At 39.8% G+C, this 24,392-nt stretch overlaps 1 protein-coding gene across 4 annotated transcripts in view; it reads right to left on the reverse strand.

Moving 5' to 3' along the window:
- Ercc6 (ERCC excision repair 6, chromatin remodeling factor) overlaps nt 1–24,392 on the reverse strand; it is a 69,106-nt gene that overhangs the window by 19,482 nt on the left and 25,232 nt on the right. For all 4 annotated transcript variants that reach the window (XM_090346766.1, XM_090346763.1, XM_090346765.1 and 1 more), the window contains 5 exons: nt 21,723–21,851; nt 16,396–16,554; nt 9,262–9,397; nt 1,362–1,532; nt 552–728 (listed from right to left, as the gene is read on the reverse strand). In XM_090346766.1, the coding sequence (XP_090202892.1) occupies nt 552–728; nt 1,362–1,532; nt 9,262–9,397; nt 16,396–16,554; nt 21,723–21,851 (772 nt within the window). The remainder of the gene's footprint in view (nt 1–551; nt 729–1,361; nt 1,533–9,261; nt 9,398–16,395; nt 16,555–21,722; nt 21,852–24,392) is intronic.

Genomic DNA, 24,392 nt, shown 5'->3' on the forward strand with positions numbered 1-24,392 from the left:
GATGCTGTCCAGAACAGATGTGTTCTTTTTTATGAGACCTTTCTGCTGCTTCTGTGGCCACATGAATCATTAAAAAAAAACAAACAAACAAAAAACTCTTGCCTGAGAGAAATACACAAAAACTGCTTCATTTCTGTTATGAGAAGGGTTTTATTTTAGGGATTCCCACAAGTAAATATTTCAAGTAGAACTTTTAAAAAAGAAAAAAAAATCACTTTTTCACTTTTTTAAAAATAGGATGTAATTTGATAGGGAAGGGGGGAAAACCAAGACGGGTGGAGGGGGGGGGGAGGGAAATGGGTACCAAGACATGTGAAAGGTGAATTAATGCACCTTCTATCTGGCAAATATCATGTAACCCTTTTACTAATTACAATAAAAAAAAACTGAAAGAAAAAAATAAAAATAGGATGTATCAAGCAGAAATAATTTGTTGACTTTATGGAATTCTAATTCAGCATCCTGGCCATTTTACATTCTGAATGAGGATAACATTCAGTGGGCCCATTCTCAATACTGACATGTCAAGGTGTCACCGGCGGCTATGTTACCTGGACGGGAGAAGCATTGGAATATCCTCCCATGGTGATGGGGACAGAGAACTGCTCCATGAACACGGGCAGCGTGCCTAGCTTGCCCGGAAAGACAAAGTCGAAGAGCGACCACAGCTCTCGGAGGTTATTCTGCATTGGTGAGCCAGACAGAATGATCCGATGGGGTGTACGGAACTGTTTTGGGAAATAAAACTCCTTTTTATTAATTCACCTTTTAACAGATGACCTTAAGACACTCCCACACGAAACTGTTATTTAACACGTTTGCTCATTATTTTGGCTCTCACAGCATTTTGGCCCACTCTAAAACACAGACATTTTATATTTATAATCCTTCAGTTACATCTTGATGAAAATATGGAGAACTTTTTTTTTTTTTTTTTTTGGTCTTGGGCTTGAGCTCAGGGTCTAAGCACTGTTCTTGGACTTTCTCAAGGCTAGAGCTCTACCTCTTGAGCCTCAGCACCTTTCCCAGCTCTTTTCTATGTGTGTGGTACCAAGGAATCGAACCCTGGTCTTGGTGCATGCTAGGCAAACACTCTACCACAAGGTCAAACTTCCAGCCCTGGAGAACTTTTTTGTTATTTGCTGAGCATTAGGTATTAGAAGTAGACGTGATTACATTCTTGCAACTCACCCTTAAAGGAGACATGAAGTTACTGGAATAGCCAAAATTTAAAAAAGAACAGGGTAAGAGTAAGCATAAAGAAGGCAAGACATAATAAGTGTGACACAAAAAGCAGATTAACTGATTCTAACTGAAAACTATTATACACCTGGAAGTGCCCCAGTTATGAGAGGTTGTACCTGTTTGCAAGCCAGGGTAACAGCAGCATTTGGATTTCGAATTTTGTGTCCTTCGTCTAAGATCACGTAGTGCCAGTCATACCGGCTAATGGCATCTTGCATTAGTCGAATGTAGGAGTAAGAAGTGATCAAAATTCCATGGCAATGAGCAATCTCTTGAACGAGCTTCTCCTAAATGCACAAGAAAATAGGAAAGTCAATTATAAATAAGTAAGCATAATTTAAAAGGACACTATTTCAATCATAAGAAATGTATGGTTATAAACCCAGCATCTGGGCTTGACAAATAGGCTTCAGACAGGCAGAGGTTCCAAAACAAAGCTGATGGGGGCTGGTTATCGTGTGCCCAGTGCAGATGGTGTGTTCTGCAGAAGATTCAGAACAGCAGGGCCCCATCGTGAATTCACAGACAATACACTAACAGGAAATTTAGGCCAAACACAGCATGACTACCAGTGACCCCCATTTTATATATGGAGACGATGGCCTACATTTGGTTAACCAATATACCAGGCCATGTGGCTGGTGAGTAATGGAGGAGGATTCCAAGGCAGAGGATAAGACCAGGGCACAGCTGAAACCCTGAAGCGCAGGCTGTACTGCCTCTTACTGTGTTACAAAAGAAAACCCTGAAAAGGGTCAGGTATGTGCAACAGGCACACCATTTCCTTGATCACTAAAACTGAGTAATGATGTTTAAATACTAAATACTTTTAAGCAGGAATAAAACTGTTAGGAAAGTATCTAAAGTATATAAAGGGGACATGTTTTCAAGTGTTTCTACAATGGCTATCAGGCTTAACAGAACTTGAAGTAAAATTAGGGGACGATAAAAACCTTTTCCTGTCCAAGGATAATAAATACTACTGGATACTGAATAGTGAGAGAAAAATGTGTTATAGGACGCTTGTAAAACTAAAGCCTGGTTGAGTTCCTGATTAATAGCTACATAAAAGACAGGCAGTCATCATACTACTACAGAGCTGTAAGGTAAGAGAAAATGCAAGCTCCGTAAGACATGATAAAATAAGGCAGCATACTTTAGATATCAGACACACATCAGACACATGACACAGCAAGAAAAAATGCTGTCTACCTGATAAAGAAGTAAAAAATCTAGACTTGATAAAGAGACCCAAACCACACTGGCACAGAGGTGACCCAGGAAAATTATCAAAAACACATCTAGGAAATGCTTTCTAACATAGGGCAGGACTAACTGGCAACTAAGTATCAGAAAAACAAAAATGGATAGGAAGAGACTCTGTATTCTGAAGAAGAGGCATTAGTAGCCTTTATCTATACTGCAACAAACACACAGCAGAGCTCTGAGAGCTGTCTGGACTGTGGACAACTCCGGGTCCACCTGAAGATGTAGCCAAAGGCTCTCTCACAAAGCAAGACTGAAGTCCACTACGATGGGGTTGGACCATGACTCAGTGGTAGGAAACCTGCCAATGAGCAAAAGGGTCAGATACTGACTCTGAACCCTAGCCTCATGCAGGAGAAACAAACAGACAAATCAGACAACAAAATGAAACAAGCAGGATATAAAGGACCAGGCTATACAAAAGCAGACTCATTCTGACAAAGAACTCAGAAAAGCTGAGATAAAGATGCACAGTTAAACAGGCTAAAAAAGAAGATGACAGAGTTAATAAGCAAACATCAAAATTAATGAATGATAAAGAAGAAAATTGGTAGGACTGTGCCCAGGCCCCAAATTCAAGCTCCAGGACTGGCAAAAAATAATAATAGTAATAAAAATAAATTTTAAAAATGAAAATACATTCTTTGATTTTCACAGACTTAGGACACAACTAAGACTGTTTTTACCTGATTCAATCTCTGAATTCTTTGACTGGATGAGAGTTGCAATAATGGTGAAATGTTGAATATTATGGACGGCTCTATCCAAACACTTAAGACAAATCATCTCGGGCGGTTTCAAATTAAAAGCTTGTAAAATATGTAACCTCTCCTAGTTTTTGCAATTAATAGGGTACATCTGCAATTAGCCTGACTTGCTGAATGCAGTGCAGTTGTCATTAAAAGATGTCTGTGGAAGTGCTGCTGCTATTATGGAGGCTCAGGAGACCAATCCCTCCTAGAGGGCAAACAGTGGACTGGTAGAAAACAACAGCCATAAATCACACTGTCAGGCGGCAGGGAGAACAGGGAAGCACAGGCACATGAAGGCCATTCACTGTAAACACAGCACGGCAGCTTCCCAGGCAGGACTTACTGCACCTGTAATTAATTAAAATTTCCTTCAAGCTAAATCTTTAATAAACAAGGATTTGTGCTGACAATGAAGAAAAAAAGGGGGGCTCCAGCAACATAATTTTACAGTATAGCTCCGAGAATGAGCTGGGCATCTATCATTTCTTCTATCAGGTATACACCAACTTTAAAGCAAGCAGGAAATACATCGCTTCGAGTTGCAATTGTGAACTTGGAATGGGTCTCTTTCCATTTGTTACTTAGGTTTTGTTTTGTTTTGTTTTGTTTTTTTTTCCTTGACTCCATCCCTTTCAGCTATCTAAAAGCCAAGTGTTTTGGCTCTAGAGATTCAGAAAGTGGGCATTTTAAAGAATACATGATAGTAATCTCATGTGGGCATAAGCATTACTTATCACCAGAATACATATTGAATCAATCTACAATGACTTATTCAGTATCTTGGCCTGTTATATGCTTTGCTTCTAACAAGACAAGAAATAGCAGTGTAACCTTTAAATGTCCATGCAACCGTTATCACAAAACTCTTTGGCACACATATTAATACAATGAACCTTTCCCAAATTACTTTTACATTTCCATTTTCAGGTCATCAAACCAAGCTCAAAGAAGCTAAGACAAGTCCAGGGTCTCAAAATTACAAAATAGCAGATCTGAGGCTGAGACTCTAGGTGGTGACTACAAAACCTGTTCTCTTAAAACTGCAGACCAGGGCTGCGTTCCCCACTCCTACCCCACTGAATGACAGGAAATGAATGAAATGAGACAAACGATTTGAGTTAGCTAAAATATTCCACGGAAATATTGATTCTACACAGCAGAAAAGGATGGCAGAGATAAAATGACAAGCATTTCAGATCAAAAGCAGTTTCCTATTACACATTTTCTAACAAATTGGAAGAAAAACCTTAATCATTAAGAAAGCGTGACAATATCTCATATTGTTACAACATTTCACCTTGTTATCTGATATATTTTATATATGCTTAATTGGTTATTTGAAATAGGAGAGGGAAGGGGGGAAATCAAGATGAGCGGGGTGGGGGGAGGGAAATGGGGACCATGATATGAGAAAGGGTATCAATATTTGTGAAATAATGTACCTTCTATCTGGTGAATATAATGTAACCTTTCTATTAATTACAATAAAAAATAAATGAAAAAAAAAAAAGGAAGCGTGACAATAGGGACCGGGAGTTTGGCCTAGTGGAAGAGTGCTTGCCTAGCATGCACGAAGACCCCGGTTCGATTCCTCGGTACCACATACATAGAAAAAGCCAGAAGTGGTGCTGAGGCTCAAGTGGTAGAGCTCTAGCCTTGAGAAAAGTCCAAGGACAGTGCTCAGGCCCTGAGCTCAAGCCCCACGACTGGCAAAAAAAAATATAAAAAAATAAAAAAAAAGAAAGCGTGACAATACACACTTCAATGCGGCCACCTATTGCTACTCAGTGTCACACAACTACCCTCTTCCATTGTATTTTCATACACTGTTTCTGTCCCTGAAAGTAAAAAGTTGGCTTTTCAAGGTAAATATCATATCCGTGGTTTTAAGGGCCCTAATAATGTCAAATGCCTAGAATATCTGGAATATCATGTTATTCAATAAATAGGTTCTCTATGTTAGAAAAAAAAAAAGATCACAAATCATGAGAAAAAGAAAACCCCCTGTCCCCCCCTTCCCCATTAAATGAGATTTCAACTGAAAAAAAAAAAACAAAAATCACAGGAGTTTCAGAAGCCTGAACACTTTTATCAGGATTGATCATTTGGCTAAAATTATTCCACACATCTTTTTTTTTTCCCCCCAGCCACTACATATTCATTTTACCACTCCCAATTAGGCTGCCTATCAAAGAAACTATTAACAAAAACAACACTGGCTAAATGGGGAGAGAAGTGGGAAAGTAAAAGGTAATTTGGGGAAGAATAAATTAGGAAACTGTGATCTCTGACAGCTACAGAATATCAACAAAGAACAGCAATGAAAAAATAAAGTCAGAAAGGTTTCACACAATCAGGTCTCAATACTTGTAAAAACCATCTATTTCTCAGTGTAAAGTCACTTTCTTAAAAAAAAAAAAATCACTTATTCCAGCTCATTACTTGCCGCGACACAATTTGCTTTCCATTTATCCTTTAGAATCCTATGTTAAGTTCTGGGTTGGTTTTATTTTTTTATTTGTTAATTTTTTTGCCAGTCCTAGGGCCTGAACTCAGGGCCTGAATACTCTTTGGACTTTTCCCTCAAAGCTAGTGCTCTGCCACTAGAGCTACAGCACCACTTCCAGCTTTTCTGTGTATGTAGTACCAAGGAATCGAACCTGGGTCTTCATGCATAGTAAGCAGGCACTCTACCACTAGGCCAAACTCCCAGCCCAAGTTCTATTGTTTTTTTTAAACTTATTATCTAGTATAAGCAAGATACCTTCTCAGATTATTTGGGTTACCAAATCATAAATATTCCTGATCCACCTGTATCATAAATTTTGCTCACACATGATCACAAGTACATGGGATGTGGAAGAAAGGAAGCAATGTGGGCCATGGTACAGACACTGGAATTGAGAAACTCCTGAGTGCCTATCTAAGGGAGGTGAGCCCTTACAGCTAGTACTGCTTTCCTGGGGTACAGCAACACCCAGGAGAGCAAAAGACTAAAAAGTAACAAGGTGCCAATTCTTGTCATTAACATAAGCTGCTAAGCTATAGTAAACCCTGTCTTTGATTTAGTCAGCAAATGCCTAACCTGCTTCAGACGCATAGCTTATATGCATAGTCACAGTTGGATGGCAAAACAGAGAGAAGGAAAAAAACTCAACATCATACAACATAGACAGATATCTACACACCTACAGGGTGGTAGTATGCTGTTAAAGAAGCTACAAATAAGAAAGGAAATACAACTTTCAATACATGATGGTCCAAGATTTGGGGAGCAAAACAGCAGCGTAGTGAAAAGCAGTTATGCCTGTGAAATTCTCAAAGTAGCAGGTTTCTTTTTTCCTTCATCAGAAACCTGCTTTAAAATACTTTGCAGGTTTTTTTTTTTGCCAGTCCTGGGACTTGAACTCGGCCTGAGCACCATCCTTGGGCTTTCCTCAAGGCCAGAGTGTTGGGGCCTGGTCGCCATCTCTGGGGCCTGTTCACCATTCCAGTTCAGTGGCCACTAAAGGGCTTTGGCCAGGCATTCCTTGCATACCTCTCTTGAGGTATTTCTGTGTACGTGACTCAACTGAACCCCCCTAGCGCAGGTCCTCTGCCGGCACACTTTCCTGCACTGGTCCCTCCCAGTAAAAACCTGAAAGTTTGCCCTGACCCTTCGTGATAGCACCTTGGCCTTTTTTCTATTGGTTCCTTTTTGCTTTCCTACCTCCTCTTTTCCCCACAGTATATAACTAAGTGTCCAACACAATAAAAGAGAGATCTGCTGCGCTTTTATGGCTGACACAGCTCTTGGCTCAGTGTTATTTTCTCCCCGGTAATTGGGGGAGGGCTGGTTATGGATCCTTGCCATCTCACTTGGCTCCGTGGGACTTCAGGCTGGTCCTGGGAGTCCCTCTCATACCAATGTTGCTGGAGAGCAACACCAGAGCTCACCACTTGAGCCACAGCACCACTTCCGGCTTTTTTTCAGTGTATGTGGTACCAAGGAATTGGACCCAGAGCATCATTCATGCTAGGCAAGCACTCTACCACTAGGCCAAACTCCCAGCCCCAGTTTGGATTTTTTTTTTTTTTTAAAGAATTTGGGAATCTTAGTAAATATAAAGTCTTCAGGTTGGAACATGAGTCTAAATTTTTAAAATTGTGTTTTCATATATACCTTATATATAGACTGTTTTTATTAGCACACATCAGCTATACCCAGTGGGGAGGGGGAATCCTTGTGACATTTCTATTCATATTTACACTGGACCACAGCCAATCTCACCACCACTCTCCTGTACTCACCCCCTCATGTATGAAACAATTGCAGCAGGTTTCACTGTTCTACTGATATCCATGCAAATAAACCACTTTTCACCATATTCATCCTCCTTTCACCCCACACTGTCCAAACACAGCCTATTTCTCTTTCCTCATTCCCCAACTTCTTATCAACAGCTTTCACTGAAACTCTTTGTATTTTCACATACAGTTGCAATGTATTTTAAAAATCATTCATCCTCTTTTTCCGGCTTCCCTTTCCCTCCTAAAGGTACTTTATTATACAGCTTTCTGGCATTTTAATGGTGACCTGTCATAGGGGGTAAGGTATAGAATGGTAGAGAAGGTATAGAATGTTCTAGCCTTGTTGGTACGCAAAATCTTTCAGATATGAAGCCAGGCACAGTGGCTCCTACCTGTAATCCTAGCTACTCAGGATGATGGCAAGGTCAGCCCAGACAAGTGTATAAAACCCATAAAAGGCTATAAGTAGTGGTGTGCATCTTTCACTCATGCTCCTGTAAGAAGCATAAATAAGAGGATCTTTCATCAAGCTGGCTTGGACATAAATAAGACCCTATATGAAGCTGGGCTCGGTGGCTCACGCCTGTAATGCTAGCTACTCAGGAGGCTGAGATCTGAGGATCAAGGTTCAAAGCCAATCCGGGCAAAAAAGACTCATCTCCAATTAACCTCTAGAAAATGGGAAGTGGGGCTTGGCTCAGGATAGGACAGTAGCCTTGAGCTGAAGAGCTCAGGGACAGCACCCAGTTCAAGTCCCATGACCCCCACCCCCACCCCCCCCACACACACACACACAAAAAAAAGACCCTATATTAAAAATAAAATCAAAAAGGGCTGGTGACATGGCTCCAAGTACACAACATTTGTTTGGCAAACAGGGCCCTGAGTTCAAACCCAAGAATCTCTCCCCTCCCCCTTCTCTCCAGATGCTGATGGCACAGGTCTGTAATCCTAGCTACTCAGGAGTCTGAGAACTGAAAATCATAGGAAAGTTGGTGGGACTGTCATCTCCAATAAATCACTTTAAAAAAAAAAAAGCCAGGGGCTGGGAGTTTGGTCTAGGGGTAGAGTGCTTGCCTGCCTAGCATGTAAGAAGACCTGGGTTCAAATCCTTGGTACCACATACATAGAAAAAAAGCTGGAAGTGGTGGAGCTCTAGCCTTGAGAAAAGTCCAAGGACAGTGCTCAGGCCCTGAGTTCAAGCGCCACAACTAGCAAAAAAAAAAAAAAAAAAAAAAAAAAAAACCAACAAACATTAAAAAAATTTTTTAAAAAAGCCAGTGGAGCTGTGGCTCAAATGGTAGAGCATTAGCCTTGAGGGAACAGCACATTGACCTTGAGTCAGTTCCTGGGATTTGAGGAAAAGAAAATACCCTTCTATTTCAGATTTGGTATCAGAGATGCTCATTTTGTATCAACATTCCTAAAACTTTCAGTTAACTGTGATGTAAGCCATGTGACTTATGATCCTCTCCACACAATCAGACTACCCCTGTGTCCAGCTGTATTGTGCTACACAACAAACATGACTGAATTGATTTGAAAATGCAGAAATTATGTCAGTAATTTCAAGTGTGTAATTTTAAATGAATAAAAAGAACAGAAACACAGACATGAGAATTACATGGCTCAAAGGAAAAATATGTATTAAAAAATGGAGGGCTTTCATACAAAATGAATGATGAGTACTCAAGTACTGTAACATTACCTTCTTGTGGGCGTAGGTACCGGTTTCATGCAGAATTGCCACTCTGAATGGAGGCCACCACGTGTGGAATTCTTTCACCCACTGATGCATCACTGTTGTTGGACAGACAATTACGGTGGGGCCCAACCCCTCGAACCTGTACCCAAAGGTTCAAGACATAACCATGAAAGACAGCAAAGAATAATCAACTACCCCAAACAAAACTTCTAATGGTTCAGTGAAAATCCAAGCTACAGAAGCTTACTAGTATTTTCTTTAGAGCATAAAAACATCAAAGGGCTAGGCATGGTAGTACATGCCTATAATCCCAGGCAATGGGGATATAAAGCTAGGAAGATCGTGGTTTGAAGACAATCCAGGCAAAATGCTAGCAAAAGGACCGGAATGTGGCTTAGTGGTAGGCAGGAAGCCCTGGGTTCAATTCCTCAGTGCCACATAAACAGAAAAAATTAGAAGTGGTGCTGTGGCTCAAGTATAGAGTTTAAATCTTGAGCAAAAGAAGCTCAGGGGACAATGCCCAGGCCCCGAGTTCAAGCCCCAGAAGTTGTTTGGAAAAAAAAAAAGAGCTCGCAAGACCCTATCTCAAAAATGAGCTGCATATGGTGGTTCAGATCCTAGTCTGAGGCTGGCTTAAGCAAAAGTGTAAGACCTCACCTACAAAACAAAGTAGAAGCAAAATGTCTATAGGGCTCAACGCTCAAGTAGCAAGCTTAGTCTTAGAGTTCAGTCCTCACTACAGAAACAAAAAAAAGATACTGAGGTAATGTATAGTAAGTACAATCTACATGATCCCAATCATTAATCTGTGAACGTAGGAGTTAATGGAAAACACCTATGCATAAAAGTTACCACCTATAGTAAAGGAAAAGAAAAAATCAAAACAAATATAACAAAACCACTTTTCTTTCCTGTACTATTTCAGATTAGACATGTTACTACACAATCTGCCCTAACTTAAGGGAACAGCATCTCTGTGTCTCTGAAGCTTCACACTCTACCTGAGTTTTCAGCCCAGAGAACTTCAATGCATTTTACCATCCTAGGAAATGAGCAGGGCAGAGACAGTTCGGGGTCTTGGAAGGTACCCATGGTGACAACTCAGCAGCATTCTCCCTGCTGTGCAGGATGCTGCACTGCTGGGGTGGACCACACTGGCAGTACCTTGCTGGCAGCCACACTGACCCAGCCATCTCAACATGCCAGGATGAACACTGCAGTACTATTGCTCGTAGTATGGAAATGGTGGAGGACATGACCTGAATGTTCAGCTCAGGGATGAGGGACGGGCTGAGCAAATTGTGTCACTAGCCCAGCACAGGCCAGTGGTCAGGAGCACTGCCTGGGTCAGAGCCCCAGCTCTACATGCACTACCTGAAGGATGTCAGCACATCACTTAGCCTCTCCAAGCCTGTTTCTTGTGTTCAAATGGGAGCAGTGGCAGTGCTTAACACAGGTGCCAGGTGGATGGAGTGAGTGAACATCTGCAAGTGCTCAGAATGTGTCCTAGAGCAAATTCTGTCAGTTTATTAAATAGTCCTGAGGACTACTTAATAGCCCAAGATAATGCTCATGAAGTTTTATAAAGCAAGGCTATTTATAGAGTCATCTCCATCCCTGACATTCAGGTAGCCAAGAGCCTGGTGGAGGTCACTGTGGCTTACCCTTCTCTACGTCCTCACAGAAGCCAGGTGAAGCAGCGCTGCTCTTCCCTCCCACGTGCTCCTCATGGGACCTGGCCACCAGTGCAGCCTTGATGAAGGAACCCCACCCTCTAAAGACTCGGGGCAGAGGATGCCTCTACAACTCTCCCGCATCCATTAATGGTGACTTGGTAGGTCCCACTAACCTAGGGAGAGCTTATCCTGGAGAAGACATCCCTCCCTCCTTCCTCCTTTTCTCCTTTGGTCCCTCCAGGACCAGGCACCAGGTGCTGGCTAGGCAGGGCTCAGGCCCATCTCCAAGCTACAAGGAAGGCAGAGACAGAGACTGTGATCTAACACCATCTCCGAGTAAAAACTTAAGATCTTATCCAAAAATACTTATAGCAAAAAAGGGCTAGAGGTGTGACTCACGTGATAGAGCACCTGCATAAAAAAACCTACCTGAGTTCACGCCACAAAAAAGAATGAACTGCAGCCACCAGAGCAATACTACACTCAATACATACACATTCAGTGCTACGGAAGATGGCTGGGAACCAAGGCTGTCAGAGGTCCAGGGCCACCCAGTCTGCCTTCCTTCCCTTTTAGGGAAGTACAGTCACCAACACTGACACAAAATACACAATCCACAATTCACACTTCCCACAATCTCACTAATACCCACTGGTTCAAATCTCTATATAACCAGAATACCAATATGGTCTCCAGCCAGATCTCTTTCCTAAACTCCAAACTGCCATGCACTAGTTATCTAACTGCACACGCAGACATCCTCACAGTATGCCCATCCCAGGACTCCCTAATCAATGCACAGAACTGTCACCTCTTTTCCAGGAGCCCAAATTCAACATCCCAGGTGCATCCATCCCTTGATTAGCCCCTATCTCAACCATCTTCTACTAAATCATTCTCCCTTTCTACCTCTAGCAAAAACCATCATCTAGCATCATTTCTGAATGCAAAATGTGGATGTCACACCCCCTCACTTCAAGGCCTCCAATAGCTGTCTGCTGCTCTTGGGACAGTCTATACCCCTTGGTCTGGTCTATAAGACCATGAGGATCTGGCTCCTGCTCACCCAACCATCTCTCCTATCTCACTGTCACTAGCCTATGGCCTGCCACAGGATCCATTACTCCACCAGCCCTGATCTGTACAGAGTACATATTCTGGCTTCTCAACCTTTGCTTGCTCCTTTCTTCCCCTTTCTCTCTCCCAGCTACCTTCTATTCATCCTTCACCCCAGCTTCCTTGCTAGAGCCTTTCCTGTTCCTTCCTCTACAGACAAGCTGCTGACTGTTCCTAATTTAGGACCTCATACATACTATCCCTGTGCAATGTGCCTTCTTCCTAGGCAACAGAAAAGCAGGGCCCTTCCCTTCTTGGAATGATGTCATGGCACAACCTACAGCAGGTAAGGAATGAGTATGAAAACATTTTTGGGTGCCGGTTCTGGGGATTGAATTCAGAGTCTGGGCACTGTCCCTGAGCTTTGTTGCTTGTGGCTAGTTTCTACCACTTGAGCCACAGCTCCATGTCCAGATTTTAGGTAGCTAATTGGAGATAACAGTCTCAGACTTTCCTGCCTGGACTGGCCTTGAACTCTGATCCTCAGATCTTAGCCACCTGAGTAGCTAAGATTGCAGACATGAACAACTAGTGCCTAGCAAAAACATTTTTTTCAGTTGGACAGTTGGATGAAAAATACATCCACATATGAAAGAGATTATGTTTGGAGTTTGGGGATCATGTCTAATCTTTATTTTTTTATTTTTTGCTAAATTATTCCTAAACTTAAAACAACGTTTATAAATGACTCAAAGTAAACCACATAATGCTTGAAATGCTAAAACTCAAACTGTACAGAACAGAAAAATGGTTGTTCTGCCCAAAAGTGAGCTTTTGGCCAAGCCCTGACTTAAAGAACATTTAAGCCAGGAAATGTGTGTCACTCCTGAGTTGTCCTACCATCTGCTATACAGTCAATGGCTTTGGCTGGGAAGCAAGGGTTGGACTAGCAGTCAGAGGCTACAAAAGACTCAGCACTTCCTACAGAATTTCCTAGCCATGCTGTCACCAAAGGCAGGGCCCAGACAGGTGTCCCTGAAGCTCTCTGGGGAGAGCAGACTCTGCCCTGGCCCCTGGCCCCTTCTATGATGACAATCCTTTTTAAAAGGATTAAATGCACCAGCTTTTTTATATCTTCCAAGGGGAATAAAAGAGAGTTATCATCAATATGCACTTAGCAGGGATTAGGGACCAACCAATCAAGCTGTGTAAAATATTTAAAACAAGCTCACATCCCATAAGCATTAATCTATACATATGCCTTTATTTTTTGCACAGCAGTTTCTCTTTTATAATAACCTTTTGCAAACTGCAACTTTTGGTGGCACACTGTCATTTAATGCTACTATTCTTTTCTGGGTGAACATCTATCTGGCAATATTATGCCCTTTAATTTCTGCCACTCTCCCTCTAACAGAAGAATGACAAGATATTCATGCTCAGCTGAAATCTCAGAGCCTGATCCTTCCTGTTCCACAGAAGGGGAGATCAAACCCATTAGCATTCTTATCAACTGAACCACCCATTTCCAACCCTGGTACTAGTGAGCTGAGTGTTAAGAAATGGCTAAATGTACTAGATTGATTAGCATCAACCACCAAACAGACTACAGTTCCTTTCATCTTTGATTACCATTGATTACATAATGAATTTAGGACATGTCAATAACTCTGTGGTCAAAGATTTCAACCTATGGTATGGAAACCTGCTAGCTATAACCTAGAAGTTACACTGGAAATTACAAAGTATATCTACCCAAGAATGTTATTAACTTTTTAGGATAATTATTCTTCAGGATAAATTAAATAATAACTAAGACACTAGAGTAGTAATTGAAATTTGAAACGTAAATAATTTACTTCCTTTCCACCATAAAATTCAGGGTACCCATCATTACAGTAAGAGCAGTAAAGGTCAACAGCAATGGCTCACATCTGCAATCCTAGCTGCTCAGGAGGCAAGATCTGAGGGCCCCAGTTAAAAGCCAGCCCATGCAGACAAATCAAAGAATCTTAGTTCCAATTAATCAGCAAAAAGCCAGAAGTAGTGGGTACATGGCTCAAGTGGCAAGGCCCAGAACCCACATGCCCACTCTGCCCCTCAAAATAAAAAGAATGACAAAGAAAAGGACATTGTGTTCATATCAACCATGAACCAGGATATAACAGTCAATGTACATTTTTATTAATCATGTGTTTTTCAATCTTTTAAAAAACAACAGACATACAACACGCACTAAATAACGATAACCAAACTGCTTTGCCATTAAGTTTCTTGGTATCAAAGACTTGCAGAATTCCAGTGCTCACAGATTTTAAAGCTGTAACACATCTCAGATTAGGATGCCAACAACCATACCCTGCAAGCATTCAGAGGAAATGCATACAGCCTTTGACTTCAACGACTGTTTCCTTCAGGACAAAACATAGAAAACTGCAAGTCTACTCAGGTTTACAGGATAACATGGTACAAAACTTAGGACAACGTTACTCTGTTTGCATGGGCATGTTAAGTGGAAAAGAAGCAAGCTCCTCAGTTCACCGCAATTCATAAAGAGCCCCGTTTTGGGCTCCTACATTGCCATATTTTCAGAAACTATTTCTTCCAACACTATTTTAATAAAGATGACCTTGGGGGAAAGTGAAAGAAGAGGTGACATTGTCCAAAAAAAGAAATGCATTCATTACCTGACTTATGAGATGGTACCCCTCTGTACAACACCTTAATAATAAAGTTGGATTAAAAATTAAAAATAAAAAAATAAAGATGAACTGGCACAAGTCCAATAGGGCACACTATAGCATTATGGAAAAGAGGATACAGCATTGATAGTTAATTGATTACAACTGATGCTCATTATTAGCCTGACTTCTCTCCTAGCAGGATTGTTACCACTCCAGGGAGAGCATGTTTTAATTTTTACATCAAAACTACCCTGCAGGGATGACTTTAGGTTTCCCAGGCCCAGAGTATTAGTATCCACACAAATTTTCATGATAACAGGAATTGTCTGAAGAGACATAGACCTAGAAACCATTTGAACATTCCAGCTATCAAACCAGTCCAACAAACTCACAAAGGCCAAGTCAAGCAAAGAGCTTATTTAGAACAGTGAGAGTTCTTTTAAAATGTTACACTAGTAACAATTTTAGGCAATAAAACCTTAAATGAGGTGGACACAGGTGACACATGCCTATGATCCTAGCCAGTCAAGAACTATCTGATGATCATAATGAGAAGCCAAATGGACAAATCCTCGTTTCTTTTTTTCTATGAACCAGCAAAATAAGCCAGGACTGGAGACATGGCTCAAGTAGTAGAGAATCAATCATGAGCAAAAAAGCAGAAGGAAAGGAGAGGGGAGAAGGAGGGGAAAAGAGGGGAGGAGAAGAGAACCTTAAATGCTCATTTTTCAACTCTAAATAGGCTGGAATATGTTCACACTCCCTGGTAAAATGTAATATTTAAAGAAAATCTGCTCCAGTACAACTTCAATATTTTTATCCGGATTTCCAAGAAGCCAACTTACAGCTTAAATAAGGAAATGCTCAGTTCTTTCTTTCAAGATCAAGCATTTCGGGCTACTACTGTGAACAGATTATATATTGACTTACTAAATCACAATTATTTTGGAATATCAAAGCCTTGGTAGACTGAATTTCTAAGAAAAATAAAGATTAAATGCAAACATACTTTTCTAGATCATCATTTAGGCTTTCACTTTGGGATATACAGAATATATGTAATACATTAATATGTACATACAATGTATGTGTGTATGTGTATGTGTGTGTGTTTGTGTGTAGTGTAATGATCAGGAAGGGAACCCAAAACACAGTGAACAGACAAGTAACTTCATTCAAAAAAAGAGCTATCTATAAATATTATCTGCACACTGACTGTAAGGGAAATGAGGGGGAATGGTTTCTTCAAAGCTCAACTTTCTCCATGAATACACTTTGTACTTACTGTAATGTTTACCTGGTTGCCTGCCAGAACAAATATTTTAATGTAAAATTTAATAAATGAAACAAAAGGTATTATGTCTTCTTTAAAATTCCATATTGTGTAAACTATTGATATTAACATAATTGAGTTTGTAAACAATCCATTTGCAGGAGCTAACCTTAGACATTGTATTGACCCAAAATATCTAGTGGGGCTCATCTGCAAAATGAAGCATCAATGCCTGGAATTCATTAAAAGTGTTACATGTTTAATTTCTCCTGCCCTACAGCTCCACTGTCTCGTAAAATTTTTCCTTTGATGTCCTCCACTAAAAGAATTAAAGGAATATTGTAATTGAAATGTCATCAATAATTCACAAGACCCTCCTCCACAGCAATACATCTGATGAAATATTAATTGAGCTCCACAGACTGACAGTCTGCAGAGGAGTACTTGCCTGTAATTTGAACCACGAGTCCTGATCTTGCTGTAGCTCAGACCTGCCAAGAAGGCAATTATCTGGATGGTCTTGCCCAATCCCATTTCATCTCCCAGAATTCCTCCTGCCTGCTGGCAGTGCAATTCCCATAGCCACCTAACACCTGTCTGCTGGTACCTACAACAACAAACACCAACAAGAAAAGAGAAAATGGCAAGCAGTGGGTAATACACATCGTAACAGAAAGTACTCATGAATTAATCATTTGGCTAGGTTCTAGTACCAATCAGAGAAACATGCGGATGTGTGTTTTACATGAGTATTATATTTATAAGATCATACATTTTTGATCACCTAGGCATAAAAATCACAAATTTTTCTTTACAGAATGTTAACACATTTCTAATTAAACTGATAGATGGGGTAATTACAGACTATTTCATTTCTTTTCCAACATTACAAAGAGCTGGGTAAACAAGCATAAACTTATTACCTCTTATTTACTCTATTTCTAGGGAAGGAATCCCAAGTATTTTTAGCATATAAAGTATGGAACATATTTTTCTACAAGAAAAAGTACTCTATTTTTTTTCAATGAATAGCATCAACAGAACAGAGAATACCACAATTTATAGTTTATGCTGTTATAAAGTCACTTGATAATCATTATATTTTTATAGGAAAAATTAAATTAAATTTTAAGTCCATAAACAAGTCTGAATAATAGAGCTGTCCTCAAAATTAGTCCATAATAGATGATTCTGTCATATTACCAGCAGATGCAAAAAAGAATAGTTTAAAGGCTCAATAATACAAAAGGTCTTTTAATATTTTAAAGCAGAAATTGATTCAGGGATTTTATCATAGGTACAAAAGGATCAGAGCTGTTAAAATTTTAAATAAGGAATACAGGTCAAAAGGAAACAATATATCACTTTCTCCTCTCAAAGCAAATAGGAGCTGGTGTTTTCCTTTCCCCACCAGTGGAAAATTTAATCTATAAACATAAAGTGGAGTTTTTCTTAAGAAAAAGGAATAATGTGAAAACATTTTCTGGCAGTAAAAGAATTAGCATCATAACACTGTAGAAAGTGCTACCTAATTGGAAAAACTACCTAACTTAAAAAGATAAAAGCCAATGTATTATTTTCACTCAAAGCCATAAAGCAAGGCTACTGAGCAACCCACAATAAAAGAAAGTATGTATATAGCTGTTCTCTTATGGCCTTAACATTTACTCGGGTAAATGGTATGCTGACTTAAAATCTCATTTTGAGTACTGGTGGCTCCCCCTGTAACCTCAAGCTACTGAGAAGTCTGAAATCTGAGGATCCCAGTTTGAAGTCAACCTGGGCAGATAAATCTGAGACTTATTTCCAATTAACCAGCAAAAAGTCACAAGTAGAGTTGGGACTCAAGTGGTAGAGTGCCCATCCTTGAGCAGAAAACACCACATAAGAATAGAAGGCTCTGAGTTCAAGACCCAGTACCAACGTGCACACACAAAGTCTCACTTTGCACTTCAGTTCATGTTAGGCTGATTTTATTTACTTTCTTCTCAGTAAATGTCATAATTAATTTCCCCTCAAAATTTTGTAAATCAATTTTAGACTTGCTGTTGTCATTAGTATATCTATAAAGTTGATAAGTTTGTTGCTTACGAAGTTTGCCAATTATAGCAGATATATTGGATATGTACTTTAGAGAAAGGATTAAAAACCCCAATGAAGTATGGATATAAGATCATTTAGTTCAGAGGGGGGAGGGAAATGACAAGTTCCACTAATGTGGTATGTCATCAGAAAACAGTGACTACCATGTGAGGAGCCCTTTGCTGGGGAGGCCATGGTCAAGAGGTCAGCATCTCACTCAACCTGCACAACTGTCAACACATTTTATAGGTAGGAAACAAATGCTGAGAATGCTAACTGGCCAAACGTCACACAGGTTTGGTTTTGTTTTGTTTTGTTTTGTTTTTAAGAAAGCCAGAACTGAAATCCAGAACTGTAGGATTCCAAAATGATGTTCCTTTGGAAATAATCTGAACCAATAGTTCACAACTTGGGGACTATCTGGGGAATAAAGCTGGCATTATCTGAAGACATTTTTGTCACAAGGAAAAGTACAACTGGAAAGTACTAGTGAACAGGGGCTAGAGGTGCTGTCAGCATTCTGTAACATATAGGACAGTCCCCACAACAAATGGCTCCAATGTCAAGCAGGCTAAGACACAGAAAATCCTAACTGGAATAAAGGCTGGCTAATGAACTGAGTCTACTTCTGTTTTTGAAAGAGACCAATTACAAAACACCTTTAAAAAAAAAATTTGTGCACCCTGAGTTTCCCAATCCTAACTGACCTCCTCTTACTAATGTGCAAAGAAATACAGGAGCAGCAACCAGGGGCATGAACCAGAACCTTCTAGTGTTCAACCCACATCTCACAGCTTCCATCCAACAGAGGTCAATGTCTCTCTGGGGCCCAAAGTCAATTAACATGGGAAAAATCTGAAGAACATCAATTGAGTAATTACAAAAGGAACAGTAACCAGTACATGATCCCAGAAAGGAAGTATCCTGGGATGGGGCTGGAATATTGGCTTCTGTGTGATCCTAGAGAGGCAGGAACAGCATGCCTGCTGGTGTTTCTACTTCCTAAACCTAGGTATGTGTACCGGACAATGTGCACCACTAAAGAAACAACTTAAGGAGAAAGAACTAGTAGGCAGCCCTGTCCATTGCATCACCAAAAGGCAGGGACTGTATAAAGATGTTTCTGAGCTGCTCTCTACCCACTCACTGCACAGGCAGCTCTTCAAATTTGCAGCTAAGGAAACACACATGCAGAAGCAGCTACCACCTGCTAAGTAGGGCTTCGTGCTGACTGAAGAAGGGTCTGGGCTGAGGTTCCAGTGAAGCCACTAATTTTGGTTGCATTGCTTCTCATAAACACGGCTTCCAAAAGCACATAAATTTGTTCTTCAGAAACACTAAAGATTCTTATAAACAACTGTACAACTAGTCTGCTCTGCCCATGGGATGAGAGCCTCATAAAATACCACAGAGAATTGGTCTAAGTATCTTAGCACTGTCAAAATAAACCAAGACTGCATTTTCTAGTCTGGCTGAGCAAAAGTAAGGTCAAAAGATTCAAGTTCTGTCACATGACTGCTAAAACAAACAGATAAATGTCATCTGTCAGGCAAATTTTCAAAACAGAAATTTAGAGGTTAAACATGAAGTTGCAGAAAATAGCATTTAATGGGAACTACTTTCTTCTTCCTAGTGTACAGCTACATGCCTCATTAATTCAAATCTCCAGAGTGCAGTAAATACAGTAAAAAATATATCTACAGTTTAAGATTAAACTGGCTTGGCTAAAATTTAATCATCAAATAAAAATAGAAGATACTTTCTCTTAATTTTTTTTGTACAACAGGAGAAACAGAATGGAAGTTTTATAATATCTATAAAATATTTAAAATCCTGTTTGTGTGGACATAGATAAAACAAAATACTTTCTAGAAAATACTTAAGGTTAATTAAAAACAATATCATGTATTTATATGAAATAGAAGAAGGTTATACCTATACAACTAACAACAATAGAGCTAATGGCCAATACACTGACTCCTACAACACATTTTTTAGTAAGTGATATTTGGTTCTATTAACTGAAATTTCCTTCCTGGAAGATCTGACATTTACACAGAAATGCACATTCAACTTGACTCTTGAGGATATTTCCAAATCACTTACTACACATGCAGAAGTATCCTGTCTTTATTAAATCAATTTAATCTATAATTTGGGTATTCTGTTTTGCTAGTTCAACACTGATACTATTTTGATTGTTCCTTAATAAGCAATCATTTTAGAGGAAATAAAAAGAGTTGCCAATAAATGTTGTCATTACTTACCTTTCCATAGTTAATTTTCATTTGGGAGAAGCAATAAACAAAACAGTCACCTCTCTAGGCTACGAAATGACTTCTCTGCAGAAATTACTGGAGAGCTTTAGATTTTGCTTCCTATACATTTCTTCTTCTGTCCAGTTACAGCCACTCCACCAAGTCGATTCACATAGTGAGGGCTCAGCTTTGCTATATGCTTAGCAGGATAAAAGAATTGTTCTGCCTCTCTGACCTCTCCCAATACTGAAAGAAATTAAAACTTTAATATAGCGCTGGGGTTGTGGCTCAGCAGTAGAGCACTAGACTAGATTAGCATAAGCAAGGCCTTGGGTTCTGTCCCTAGCACTCCAAATGTATATGTACATGTGTGTGTGTGTGTGTGTGTGTGTGTGTGTGTGTGTGTGTGTGTATGTATGTGTATATATATGTATATGTATACAGATATACATACACAAAGTTCTCTGAGAGGAAATATAAGAGCATGCTGTTTTTAAAATAGGTATCTTCCACGAGTTTAAGTCATGGTTGACAGGTGAATTTATAAAGGACATTAAGTTTAATTATCTCACAGAAAGAAGTTTGCATCCTGCTCTGGACTACAAATTGATGATACAAAAGAGAAAGAAGCTATTTAATGGTTTAACTTCCTATAGGCATTTTAAGAAGTCTTCCTAAAGCATCTTGTTAAGTAAATCCCAGGAGTGAGGAGGCTGAAAATGTTCCTGGGTCTTTACATTCATCATGGGAGACCCCCTCCCCCCCACCCCAGCCATATAGACCAAGCTGGCAATTATCAGGCAGCATCCGGTGCTTTACAAGTGGAACTTAAGTCAGCTTCCAACAGCAACTTAATCCTTGAGGTGCTGCCTATGGGTTCTCTTTTGATATGAGAATGACATCTACATAAAATATTTAGATGCACATTTGGTCAGCTCAAAAGTATTATACCCTTAGGTACGATATAAGACACTTAGAATATAAGCTCAACAGTCTTTTGTATCTACATAGAACGGAAAAAAAAAAAAACTTCCCCAAGGTTTGATTTTAATAAACAACTCTTGATATTGATTTTAGTATATAACTCTTATTAAATTAATCTGATTTAAGAATTTAAAAGTTTGGTTCTTTAAAATTAACTTGAAAAAAAAAATAATTGAATGGCAAGGCTTTTAAATGTGTTGCTTTTAGTCTGCTGAGACAGGCCCATATAGATTCATCAGCTTACAAACATACCCACTACACACTTTAGTCAATTTATTATCATCTAATTTTAATGAACAGCATGTGGCTAAAATTTCATTTGACAGTGTCTCTATTTGCAATAAATTGCTGCAAGTACCTTAAGGGCCCACAGGTAACTACAGTGTAATTCCTAAAACATTAATTTGTACACATGACTTGGTGACAAATACAAAGGACAGAATAAACATACTTAAAGAGCTTTTTGAACAGAAAACCAGGTACTTTAAAACCTTCATCAAATTCAGCATCGCTTTCCTCAGATTCCTCATCCAGCTTTAGGCATTTCGATTTGTCCCGCAGTCTCAGTTTATGCCACCTCCTACAAATGAAAATAAAAATCACACCCCTGTTATTTTGGTTATAAAATGGATTATCACTGGTGGAAACAGAAAAATAAGGATGGGCTCTCGAGTTTCTGCTGCCAGTATTACCCCAAACATAGACATTCAAAGAAAACCAATTCCTTTCCTGTCTTCTCAAGTCAATTATGTGAATTATTACAGTTACTCTAGAAATATTCCAGTAAAGGTCTCATTTCATTATCAAAACTACTTGCTCCTCTTCTGGCACACCCTAAGGGGAAATTTCTTGCTAGTTCCTAAGATATATCAACTTGGTTCTAGAAAAAGACTGAGAAAAATTTCAGTTAGCTTCATATCTCCATATAGTTTTAAAAAGTATTTATCACAATTCCCATGGTAGGCACTAACGTTCTTTTGGGCAAAGAATAATTTCTTGGTCAAAAGGACAGTATCTGATTTTCTTTTCTAATTATTCTACTGAGGCAGAGCACTGACAATCACATACTAATAATATACCACGGTGTGAGTAAGCTCATTAGTCTAAGTTATGGAATTAGGAATATGATGTCTTTACATACAAAACAAGATGAACATTTATATTTTAGGAGCATGATGTCATGATGTTTGACAAAAAAAGGATCAGTCATGTCAGCCCTGAATCTCACAACAGCTTGGATATGGAGAAGATGCAGCCCTTAGCCAGACTATGTTCATGTTCCTAGAACTATACACAACCCTGGTGTCTCAAGACTCTACTCACTTTCAAAATGAAAGGATGATGTTGTCCAGCATGAATACAACTGACACTCCAAATGTCACCAAAATAGTATAAATCGAAAATCGTTACTGATAAATACCTTCAAGCTAAAAGGCTTATGGGAAGGGAAGGAGAGCAGCAACATCCATAGCAATGCATTTATCTGCCAGTGACTAATGCAAAGAAGGGAAGGGAAGGCAGAAGAGGAAATGAGAGGGGAAGACCACACACTGGGGTTGAGGGATGGTCCCTTCCCCAGTATCCGTCACAGAAGCAGAAGACCAAATGCCAAGATGGACCACCCAACCAGGGCCCTGCTGATGGGACCACAAAGCACATCGTCTGATAAACTCTTGACCGGCTCAAAGTCTCAACTGTTCAAAGTAACAATGGAAGGGCCAGCTGAAAAGTACTCAGAATCCAGAAGAAAGCTGGTGATCTGAGACTGCATTGTAGGGCAGTGAGAAGACACAGAAATGAGATCAATGAAGCCCTCTTGGTAATTTCCAGAGAAGAGCAAATGGAAGAGGCAGTACATGGCCAACTCTAGAAATAGTCATCATATAAGCGTGGGGTTTAGTATGTGACAATCTTTCACATAAAAAAACTTAATATCCTTTTTTTTTAAAAAAAAAAGCTTGACTTCTAAAGGTAATCTCTCTCTTTGATCAGTATTTTCCTTCCTTTAAAATGATCCGTACACAAGTGACAAAATAAAGTATCTCTAGGTGGCTTTCACAGTCTGTTACTCTTCTAGGTTTCATGTATTTATAAATTTAGTTCAGCCCAAGCAGTGATTCTCAACAGACACTGGGCAATCTAACACAGAGACACACTTGGCTGCTAAAGCTGTGGAGAAGAGGCTTCCTACAAGAGCCCAGGAAAGCCTCTATGCATCCTGTGATACATGGCATAGCTGCTCCTCCCACTAAAACAGTTACTTGGTCTCATGTGTCATTAATGTGGACTCGACCTCAGGTTTCTTACCTTACTGTCAGAGCTCCAAAAAAATGTATGAATTTTCCTGATGTACATACCTGATTTCTTGCTACCTGCTCACTAAAACTTAACAGTCAGTTAGTTTCAGATACCTAGATAGGCCCTGGTTTCCACATCCTTACCAAGAAGTCAGCACCGAGAGAGTCTGCTTAAGGAAGGACATTTACATGTATTAAGCAGATTTGCATGTGAGTGAAACTCTGAGAATCACAAAAGCGGCCACTTAAAAAGAATCCATTTTGCAATTTCTCAAAGATGATTTTACAGGACAATAAAACATCAGAAGATATTAGCTTTAGCAGTTCAGCACAGCAAGATCATAATTTGCCACACAAGAACAGCACACATTAAACTCCGCAGGGAGAGGGCAACTACATCCTCAAGACTCAGTCAGTAGATGTTTGTGGCTGTTAAGCTTCCCAGCACATCACTCTATCCTGACAAGGTCTCCCCATCTCCTCCCACCTCCCTCTTTCCTCTAAAATACACAGGCATCTTGTCACCACAGGACGCAGCACCTAGGAAACCACATAAGCCACCACAGAAATGATTGCCTCCTAGGGCTTCCGACTCATAAAGACAAACCCACTGAACATTTATTCTGTTTGGTCAAAGGATGAGGAAAAGTAGAGGGGGGGCTCATTATGGTCGACAAGCACCTGAACCATTGTGAAGACAAACAGCCCCAGTAGAATCATATACACATATTAAAGACAACCACATGCACCTACAACCACACGCACACGTGGCTCTGGCTAAGAATCTGTTATACACCACTGTGCTTCCTCAGAGCTACCATGTG

The sequence above is a fragment of the Megascapheus bottae genome, chromosome 15, assembly GCF_031878675.1.
Source record: "Megascapheus bottae isolate mThoBot1 chromosome 15, mThoBot2.hap1, whole genome shotgun sequence".
Taxonomy (NCBI): Eukaryota; Metazoa; Chordata; class Mammalia; order Rodentia; family Geomyidae; genus Megascapheus; species Megascapheus bottae.